This window comes from Vombatus ursinus, unplaced genomic scaffold (genome assembly GCF_900497805.2).
Source record: "Vombatus ursinus unplaced genomic scaffold, bare-nosed wombat genome assembly UNPS02014768.1, whole genome shotgun sequence".
Lineage (NCBI taxonomy): Eukaryota > Metazoa > Chordata > Mammalia > Diprotodontia > Vombatidae > Vombatus > Vombatus ursinus.
The window spans coordinates 8,066,437-8,077,196 of NW_020954546.1; the positions used below are offsets into that span (position 1 = coordinate 8,066,437).

General features: G+C 45.3%; 1 protein-coding gene across 1 annotated transcript; it reads right to left on the reverse strand.

The window, feature by feature from the left end:
- Positions 1-354: 354 nt before the first annotated feature.
- On the reverse strand, positions 355-7,239 carry CRYGS (crystallin gamma S). The gene is made up of 4 exons (XM_027861475.1): positions 7,179-7,239; positions 6,606-6,704; positions 2,906-3,231; positions 355-698 (listed from the first exon to the last, which is right to left on the reverse strand). Exons 1-4 carry the CDS (start codon positions 7,237-7,239, stop codon positions 426-428), a joined length of 759 nt encoding a protein of 252 aa, XP_027717276.1. The 3' UTR covers positions 355-425.
- Positions 7,240-10,760: the final 3,521 nt, after the last annotated feature.

Consider the following 10,760-nt stretch of genomic DNA (forward strand, 5'->3'; position numbering starts at 1 on the left):
ATCAGAGCTCCAGAAATTGCTCTAAAATTATATACTGTAGACGAGAGGTGTATTTGCATTGGTACGGGGAATTTCCACATTGGGTGTTTGACATGCTAATGAAACTAAAGGTCTAAATGAAAAGAAAATTCCTATTTAGTATTTTGGAAGGAAAAATCTCACTAACGACCAATATTTCCTTGCAGGGCTCCTAATGACATTAGGTGAGACACCAGGGTTCTGCAGAGGTGATGATGGACCAGAGAAAGGAGTGGCTAATGTTCTTATGCCAAGGGTGGTACCTCACTGTTGGTGCCAAGAAGCATTTTATGAAACTCACTGGAAGCCATCCAAGTGTGCTTATCAATCGCTTTATTTACAGTTGTGGTTCTACCCACCAGACCAGTGGCATCTAGCCTCAGGTCTAAACCCACAAGCACCCTCCATCACTCCACGATACGGCGGAATGACTGAACAGCTGAGCATGGGGAGCCCCAGTCCACAGGCTTCCTATACTCCTTCTTGTCCAAGAAGTACTGTCTGCCATGGTAGTTGGGCTGCTCATAGAAGACCCAGACCCCATCCAGGACCTTACAGGACTGGATCTCACGGATGTGGAACTGTTCCATGACGGAAGGGCAGTCCTCGGTGGTCTCATACATCTGGCCACTGAAGTCTCCCCTCTCAAAGATCTGAAGCTTGTATTGGCCTCCACTTGACTAGAAGACAGAGGCAACAATGAGCACAGGTCATTAGGAAAACCAACAGGTGTCGGTGACCACCATTAGGAAGCTAGATGGTCCACTAAATCCTAACTCCCAAGCTTCACTGACTATAGGGTTGACTAGACAGAAGTGACTTTGCCTCCCAAAGGAAACGGTCCTGATAATAAGAATTAATTACTCTTATAAAGGCCGAGTTTGGGCCACAAGAGATAGGAGAATGTGTCTCCTTCCTGTTTCTGCAGAGGTGGGGGACTAGAAGGGTAGAACACAGCAAATAATGGTGGACTTGGTGGATGGATTGGTTAATTTTACCTAACTTCTTTACTTTTCTCTTTCTTTTGGATTCTTGGTGGTGCAGTAGCTAAGAGTATTAGTCTTGGAGTCAGGAAACCTGAGTTTGAAACCCGTGTCAGAGATTTACTAGCTGTGTGACACTGGGCAAATCACTTGATCTCTCTCAAGCTCGGTTTCCTCATCTGTAAATGGGGATAATAATAGCATCTACCCCCTCCCCCAGGGTTGTTGTGAGGATCAATGAGATAATGTATTCACAAACATCAAAATGCTAGATAAATGTTGGCCCTCGTCATCATTCCTTGCTATAAGAGATGACTCTTTGGGTGGGGCAAAGGTTAGGATATATTGGGAAGTGGAAGTGCTGTAAAAAATTAAAGATATCAATAAAAATTAGGGGAAAACATAATTACCCGCCACACTTGGCAACCCAAAAGGGCAATGGAAATGCCTGTGAATGAGAATTTCCATCTCATATTTAGGCCCAGAAGAGAGAGCAACATTGGCCTAGTATAAAATGGCCCTAAGAGTTTATTCAATTGAAGGCAACAACTATTTCTCAGGCTTCCACTCTGGGTAAAGTACTGTGTCATGTACTGAGGATAACAAAGACAAAACATGAAACATCCTCTGCCCTCAGGGAGCTTATAGTCTACTGGGAAAATAACAGTGGGCTTACAAGAATGTAGAAAGACTATACAAGGCAATCCAAAGTCATTTTAAGAGGAAGACAAGTTAATGACTGGAGGGATCCGGAAAGGCTTTGTATAGGAATTGGTTCCTGAGCTGTGATTTGGAAAGACTTAAGGATTTCTTCTACAAGATGGAGGGGAAGAAGAAGTGAATTCCAGAAATGCTGTGCCAATTGGGCAAAGGCATGGAATGTGATCACGTCACTGTAACTAAGAAAAGACACCCAGTCATGATACCCTGGAGAGTCCAAACAAAGCTTGGAGAATTGGGAACTCTGATCAATGCAATGACCAACCACAATTCCAAAGGACTCATGATAAAAAATGTCATCCACCTCCAGATAGAGAGCTGGTAGACTAGGTGTGCAGATGGAAGCATATTTTTATTCTCTTTCTAGCATTTTCCTTATTTTTGTGTTTTCTTCCTGGACATGGCTAATGTGGAAATTTTGTTGCGCATGACTTCCTATTTGGAATGGGTTTTGTATTTCTTGTCTTCTCAATGGGTGGTGGAGGGGGTGAAAGGAAGGAGAAACTGTGGAACTGAAAATAAGATAAAATTGAATTTAAAACAAAGAAGGAGGAAGATGAGAAAGGAAGAGGAAAAAGAAGAAGAGGAAGAGAAGAGGAAAAGAAAGAGGAGAAAGGGAAAGAAGAGGAAGAGGAAGGAAAAGAGGAGGAGGAAGACAAAGAGGAAGAAGAAGGAGGAGGAGGAGAATAAGAAGGAGGAGGAGAAGGAGGAGGAGGAGGAGGAGAAGAAGAAGAAGAAGAAGAAGAAGAAGAAGAAGAAGAAGAAGAAGAAGAGAAGAAGGAGGAGGAGGAGAAGGAGAAGAAGAAGGAGAAGAGGGAGAAGGAGAAGGAGGAGAAGAAGGAGAAGGAGAAGGAGAAGAAGGAGAAGGAGAAGGAGGAGAAGGAGGAGAAGGAGGAGGAGGAGGAGAAGAAGAAGAAGAAGAAGAAGAAGAAGAAGAAGAAGAAGAAGAAGAAGAAGAAGAAGAAGAAGAAGAAAAAGGAGAAGGAGAAGAAAAAGGAGAAGGAGAAGGAAGAGAAGAAGAAGGAGGAGGAGAAGAAGAAGGAGAAGAAGGAGGAGAAGAAGAAGGAGAAGAAGAAGAAGGAGAAAGTGAAGGAGAAGGAGAAGAAGAAAGAAAGAAAGAAGACTTATTTTCAAGCCTTTCTTTCCAGGCTGTCCCAGAGAACCAGAGAAATCTCTAGACTCACCAGATGGATCACCTTGCAGGAGCTCAGCCGGTCATTGAGCCCCCTCCAGTGGTGGTAATCAGGGTATTCACCCTGAGTTAGGATGTACATGTTCCCTGCAAAGTTGGGCCTCTCATAAACCACCCAGGCCCCGCCGGCCACCCGGATGGAATTGCAGCAACTCAAATAGGTGTGGAAATCGGCACAGTCACTGTCACACTCATAGTGGTGACCTTGGAAGTTCTTATCATCATAGAAAGTAATCTGAAACACAAGGCCCCCCAGGCCAAGAAGTAAGGGACTGGACTTTAGTCTACTACAACACAAAAAAGTAATGAAGTGTTCCCCTTAATCCCATATTTCTTCCTCTCTCTTGCAAATTCCTTTCCCTAAAAGGTAGCCAGGTAACACAGTGGGTGGAGAGCTGGATTTGGGGCCAGAAAGACCTAACTTCAAATACTGCCTTAGACACTCACTCCCTGTGTCTTTCTCAGCCTCAGTTTCCTTATTTGTAAAAGGGGGGTATTTACCTCCCAGAGTTGTTGTGAGAATCAAATGAGATAATGTTTTACAAATATTATCAAAGTACAAAGCACTTTATGTAGTTTGCAAAGCCTTGACTCATTTAAATGATAGCTACAGTTAACGGTTAAGAAGAAAAAGATACAAATTGCTTCTCCACGTTATTTCCTTGCCAAAGCAGCTGCCTGGTCTGTCAACGACATCAAAAGTTCTCCTGGAGGCCGACCCAGAATAGCCCAAGTGGAAAATAAAAGCAAGGAAGGGTACTAGGGTGAACTGGGAACAGGGAATCCAAATCTGGGGTCCATGGATGGGTTTCAAGGGGTTCTGTGAAGCTGAACTGAAAAAAAAGACATCTTTATTTTCATTAACCTCTAACTGAAATTGATCATTTCCTTCAATGATTTAAAAACATGATTCTGAGAAGGGATCCCCAGGCTTCACCAGATACTGCCCAAGGGGTCCAGGACACAAAAATGAAGGTCTGTAGCACTGGGCACAGGAAATCGATGGCAGGTCTAGAGCTGAAAGGAATCATTTGTGATGCACCTGAGAAAGGAGCAGAGAAAACCATTCGGTATACAAAGCCCACGGCCAGAAACCCAGGCTCAGAGTCAGAAGACCAGCGTTCAAGTCATCCCTCTGACTCTACTGGTTTTGTGACCATGGGAAAGTCACTTAAGCCCTGAATGTCTCAGAAGGCTCTCTAAACTCTCTTAGAGGGCACTGTGTATAATCACCATCAGTCAGACAATAAGCATTTATTAATCACCGATTCTGTGCCAGGCACTGTGCTTGGGATACAAAGAAAAGCAAAAAGAAAGCAAGAAATCCCTGATCTCAAAGAACTTAATTTAGTTGGGGAAGGGGGCACAACACGCAAAAGGTTATATACAAACAAGAGAAATTGGGGTTCTTCGAGGGGAAGCGCTAAGATTAAGGAGGACTGGATAGGAGTAGCACAGGTCTGGCAACAACAACAAAAATTTACCAAGCATCAGGCATAAAAAGACAGTACCAGCCCTAAAAGAGTTTCCATTTTACTCAAAGGATGTTTAAAAAACCAAATCTGTGACTTCGCTGGGGCAAGGAGCTAGCTACCTGTGAGGAACTTCCTCAGACACCACAGATGAGCATCTTCTCTGCAACTTACGGGCTTAGGGCAACCTGGGGGCACTCAGGGGTGAAGTGACTTGCCCAGGGCCACACAGCCAGGAGGAGTCTAAGGTAGGACTCAAACCTGGCTCTATCTGAGTGCAAGGCCAGTTTGCTATCCATAATGCCAGGCTGTCTTTGTGGAAGGGATGCTGCCTGTACACAAATAAGTAGATACCTGATGATTTGGGGAAGAGGGAGGAGGGAAAGAGGAAAGGCTTCTTGGAGGAGATGCCAGACCTCATAGGCTCAGGGATCTAGGGCTGGAAGGGTCCCTGGAAGCCGTTCAGCCCAATTTCCTCATCGTACAAACGAGGGAACTGAGACCTAGAGAGGCCTAGGACACAGGCTGCAGGACCAGAAGAACATGGTTTTAGAACTGGAAGGGACCTTAGTCAGATGTCATGTAATTCAACTTCCTCGTGTTAGAGACGAGGAAACTGAGTCTGGTAAAGATGAAGTGATTTGTCCAATGACACACAGGTGGAAGTGAAAGATGACCTGAGGTGGAAGTAAGGAGGGAGGGAGTCCGGCTCCCTAGTTCTCGACCCATCCGGGCCTCCTCTTCCTTCTCCATTGGGAATTGTTGGAGGCCCACATCTTTTCAATCTTCTTATGCTTTGGATGCATTTTAAGCAAGAGTACCCATTCAGCATCAAATATGTGATGCCTCGTCCACCCGGCTGGCTCACCTCCTTTTCTGCTTAGACTCATCCTTGATAATGACTTCTGTGTTGCACGTGCCATCATCATTTACACAGCACAGCCCATCTGGGCCCTCCATGGATCTTGTCACGGCCCCTGGGCTCGGCTGCTTAAACACTGACCAACATTTCCTGAATGCCCCCTACATGCAGAGCTCTATAACTAGGTTGTGAGAATACACAAATGAATCATACATCCAGAGTGGGAAAAGACTTCAGAGGTCATCTGTGTCAAACCCCTAATGTCAGATGAAAGATTTGAATCCAGGTCCCCTGACTTCTGGGTCAATATTTTTGACCTTATACCAAACTCAAAGGATCTATAAAAGGGAAGGGAATAAGGATTTATTAAGTACCCACTGTGTGTCGGGCACTGCTCTAAGCACTTTACAAATATCATCCCATTTAGTCCTCACGACAGCCCTGTGAGGTAGATGGTTTTATTATCCCTCTTTTACAGGTGAGAAAACTGAAGCAGAGGTTAATTGACTTGGCCAAGGTCACACAGCTGGTAAATGTCTGAGCATGGATATGAACTTGGGTCTTCCTGACTCTAGGACTCTCTCTGCTTCACCATCTAGCTGCCTCTAGGAGGAAAGGCCCAAACAGTCCTTGCCTTCATGAGCTTACATTCTCATGGGGGAGACAAAGGTGGCAAACAGCTCCATACACACCAGAGAAAAACAGGGTAAATTGGAGGTAATCTCAGAGGGCAGATACCAGCATTGGAGGGAGCCAGGAAAGGCCTCTCAGATTTGAAGAAGCCAGGGAATCCAGGAGGCAGGGCATTCAGGGTGTGGGCCGCAATCTGGGGAAACGCATGGAGCAGGGCGGAGGGATGGGAAGGGAGAGGTGAGAAAGGGTGGGGTACCTCACATAGGGGTCAGCAGAGAGGCCGGAATCACTGGATTTTTGAGTACATGGAGAGGGGTAAAATGTGACGGACTTTAAATTTTAAACAGAGAGTTGTATATTTGATCCTGCAGGTGATAGGGAGCCAGTGTCCTGGTTAGAACTGAATTTGAGAAAGATGGTTTGGGGGCAGCTAGGTGAGCAGTGTACCAGCCCTAGAGTCAGAAGGACCTGAGTTCAAATCTAGCCTCAGACATTATTAGTTGTGTGACCCTGGACAAGTTACTTAATCCCAACTGCCTAAACAAACACAAAAAACCCCAAGAACATGGTTTTGGCAGCTGAACAGAGAAGGAACTAGAGTGAGGAGAGAATGGAAACAGAGAGAACATGGCAGGTGATGAAGACCTGTGCCAAGGCAATGGGCCATGTCAGCAGGGAAAAGGGGATGTATATGAGAGATGTTACAAAGGGAGAAAGCACAGGACCTGGAAAGAGAATGACGACGATGGGGTGGGGGATGGCACCCAGGTTGGGAGCCTGGATGACGGGGAGGATGGTGGTACCCTTGACAGTGATCGGCAAGTCTGGGAGAAGGGAAAGTGGGGAGAAAGACCATGAGCTCTGGTCTGGACATGCTGAGTGACATCCAGTGTGAGACGCCTAATAGGAAGCTGGAGATGGGAGCCTGGAGGTCAAGAGAGAGGTTAGGGCTGGATAAGTCACCTGCAAAGAGATGGTTCCTTGGGAGTTGAAGAGATCACCAAGGGAACCAGTAGATAAGAAGAGAAGAGGGCCCTGGACAGAGCTAGGAAAACAATGTGGCACATTGAGAAATACTCTAGATTTGAAATCAGAGCATCTGGAGTCAGGGAGAACCTTTATGGAAAAAGAATACGTGCAATCCTGTGACACCGCTCCCCCGCCCCCGCCCCGACCAAGTTCTCTTCCAGCTTTAGGTCTGTGAGCCTAAGTAATTCCTCTCCGCCTCAGTTTCCTGATCTGTGAATTCAAAGTTCAGCTCAAACTGCCAATTTCCATTTCAAATACTATCACCCCACCTGGTGGTAGGCTTTGCTTCATCGAAAGCAGCGATAGTCGACCCTGATCATTTACATTCATCCGTAGCTTCAAAATAAGGCTATTATCCACTGGGGACAAAGCCGGGCTCAGGGATTCCAAGCACCAGGAAAGGGGCTGGGGAAACCAGAGTACAAAACTGGGGAGGGGCTGTGAGCTCAAAGCAGAGAGAAAACGAGAATAGCCTCACTTTGAAGGCCAGTTTCTTTTTAATTGGCACAAGGCACTCGACTTAGAAGAGGACATGGCACAGGGAAAGGAAGGCTGGATTTGGATCCGGGGTCTTGAGTTCAAACTCTTGCTTGGCCACTTGTTATTGCCTGTGTGACATTGGGTAAATCACTTTACCTCTCTGGGCTTCAGTTTCCTCATCTCGAAAATGAAGAGATTAGATGAACTAGCCTCTGAGGCTCTTTTGAGACCTAGGACCCCATGGATCTATACTCTGTGTGACCCCAGTAAAGCGGCTTCCCTGTTTGGAGCCAGCTCTAAATCTAAATCTTCCCGTCCCCCACATTGGGCCCAATGCAAAAAGTCAGTGACACGGAAACAAGGAAAGGAGATGATAACCTTGAGAGCCTGACCTGACAACTGACGTGCCTGGGAACAAAATAATAATGAAGGAAGAGGAGGAGAAGGAGGAGGAGGAGATGGAGAAGAAGAAGAATGGGGTTCTATCTCTAAGTCACTCATGCTTGCTGTGTGAGCCTGGGCAAGTCACTTAACCTCTGTTTGGCTTGGTTTCCTCATCTATAAAATGGGATAATAATAGCATCTATTTCTCCCAGGATGATGTGAGGATCAAATGAGCTAATAATGGCAAAGTGTGGGGCACAGAGCCTGGCACATCGGAGGTGCTATAGAAATGTTAGCTATTAGTTATGAGCCCAAGTTACCCTCTGAGACTATTTTGCAAAGCAGGTGATCCTCTAAATTGGTAGATGGAGTTCACTCACTGGAAGGAACCTGTACAATGAAATCACAAGCCTGGTCCTTAATAATAATATTATAATTATAATATAATATAATAATAATTATTATTATAAATTCAGTCCAAAAGTTCTATTTAATCATTCCAACTGAATGAGAGAGGCAGCATGGCTTAAGGTCAGAAGCTGGCCTTGAAGACAGCGAGATCTGGGTTCAAGTCTTGCTCTGGCACATCCTGGATGTGGCTTTGGGTGAGCAGTTTAACCTCTCAGTGCCTCAAGTGACTCATGAAGACTACGCTGGTGAAGTTAGTTTCTAAACCAGGAGCTCCCCACACTAACAAAACAGTGTGATGGAATAACACGATACTATTTAAATAACAACAACGATGATGATAGTGAGCATTTATGCACTGAGATCTGAAAAGCACTCACCAAATATTATCTCATTTGATTCTCACAACTCTCAAATGATTCCCATTTTACAGATGAGGAAACTGAGGCCTTGAGAGGTCAAACGACTTGCCCGGGGTCAGACATCTGGTAAGCTCTGGGGCTGCATTTGAACTCAGGCCTTCCTGACTTCAGGCGCTATAGGCCCTGCAGGAATACAGGAGAGCTTTCAAAGCTGAAAGCTGCACTCTGACTCTTGAGATGCCCCATCTAGCAAGGCCCATGGACGATCAGAATTAAAGCCTTGGTTTGTTTATCAGAACTTGGGAAAAGCAGCTAAATTCAAGAGTTTAGGATAATAAGCCTGAGGAGAAAAGAATGGTCCTGAGAAAAAGGAGAATCCAGGACAAAAGCCTCGAAAGGGGAGCAGGGAGAAACAGGGGAATTTGGCTTTTGATTTTCAGCTCACTGATGCCCAAGAGTTCCTGATCCTTCTTTACCACCTCTCAGAGTTCCTAATAAAAGGATGCACTAATTAGAAGGACTGAGTTTGCCCCCAAGAAGAGATGAGGAAATTATACATCCTTCCCTTCTTAGCAGAGGTGGGGGTCTATGGGTGTGGAACTTTGCATAGACTATCAGACCCAGTACAGGCTTGGGCAATTTTTTGCTTAAAAGGTTTCTTTTATCTTTTGTGTTTTTGTTACAAGAAATGGCTCTCTTCAAGAGGCAAAAAATGAGCTCTTTAAAAAAAAAATAGATATGGGAGGAGAAGGCTCTCAGGGCTGGTATGATACCGTATGTGGACAGAGGGAAAAGAAGAAAAAGGAAGAAAGAAGAAGAGAAAGAAAGAAAGAAGGGAAGGAAAGAAAGAAAAAGGAAGGAAAGAAGGAAGGAAGGAAGGAAGACAAAGAAAGAAAGAAAGAAAGACAAAGAAAGAAAGAAAGAGAAAAAGAAAGGAAGGATGGAAGGAAGCAAGGAAGGAAGGAAGAAAGGAAAGAAAAAGGAAGGAAGGAAAGGAAGACAGAAAGAAAGAAAAAGGAAGGAAGAAAAAGGAGGAAAGAAAAGGAAGGAAAGAAAGAAAGAAGACAAGAAAGACAAAAAAGGAAAGAAAAAGAAAGGAAGGAAGGAAGGAAAGACAGACAGACAGAAAGCCAGACAGAAAGCAAGCAAACCGTGTTGCCCAAATGGAAGTCTGGTCCCCAGTGGTCGGCTCCTTTTCTACTCACAGAGGCTGCCATCTGTCCTTCGTTCTTGAAGAGAACTATGACATAAGGAAGGTGATGGGGACCTTTGCTTCAGTCTAAGGCTATGACCCCACATTCTCTGGGACTAAGGTTCTTACAGAATCTTTCTTCTAGGAGTTAAGAGGGTGCCTCTAAACACTCATCTTCTCCTTCCCACTGCCTGTAAATGGGGTTATACCTGGGGGATTGTCTTCATACTACAGACGGCCACAACTAAGTGCTCCATGTTGGCAGCTTTGCCTGCCCCTCCCCAGCCCCTCCCACCACCAGTTCAACAGGACACGCTGACGGCCAGCTAAGAGACCATGCGGAGCAGAGGGTCAGAGGACGCCAGTGAACCCAGATCACAAAGTCACTTCCCGGGTTGGCAGACTAGATGGTCTCTCTCTAGTTCAGAATCTGTGTTCCCGTGAAGCTCCTTTACCTCCCTGTGCCTCAGTTTCTGCTTCTGTAAAATGAGAAGGCTCTACCACATTCTCTCCAAAGTTCCTGCTGATTCTAAATCTTAGGATATCACAAAAATAACTTTTCTTAAGTTGAAGAGGGTGAAGGCAGGGGGCAGGAGCTCAGGGTGTCTGACCAATCCATCTGACCAATCTCTTTGCCCAATCATCTTGGAAAGTTCATGGTCACAGTCAAGAAGTCATTCAAAAAGTAATATTCCAAATTGACCAGTCCATACAAATTTTAACTAGCTTATCTTCTCCCCTTGGGAAATACCCAAGTTAGAATACCTGAGCTGGACCCAGAAAAAAGAGGGCAGAAGCAGCAGCCATCGATGTCTCTTTTTCTGAGAACTGAACAGGATAAGGAGGCAAGGCTGGCCATGAATAAAATCAGCCTTATTTATGCCCATTCTCACCACAGAGGACCGTTCATGCCAAGTCAAGTGGGTCAGGAGAGCAGGGATAAATAAACAAGAGTAACCGGTATCTAATCTATCTGTCTGAGCGCCACCAGGGAGGAGAAGCGGGTGAGTCGGAGGGCAGATCTG

Coding starts and splice junctions, on each gene's coding strand:
- CRYGS (XM_027861475.1), bottom strand. CDS start 7,239: ATGAATGTAAATGATCAGGGTCGACTATCGCTGCTTTCGATGAAGCAA. Junction 6,705..7,178: donor GAAGCAAAGCCTACCACCAG/GTGGGGTGATAG, acceptor CCCTTCTCCCAG/ACTTGCCGATCACTGTCAAG. Junction 699..2,905: donor CCTGCAAGGTGATCCATCTG/GTGAGTCTAGAG, acceptor TCTGTCTTCTAG/TCAAGTGGAGGCCAATACAA.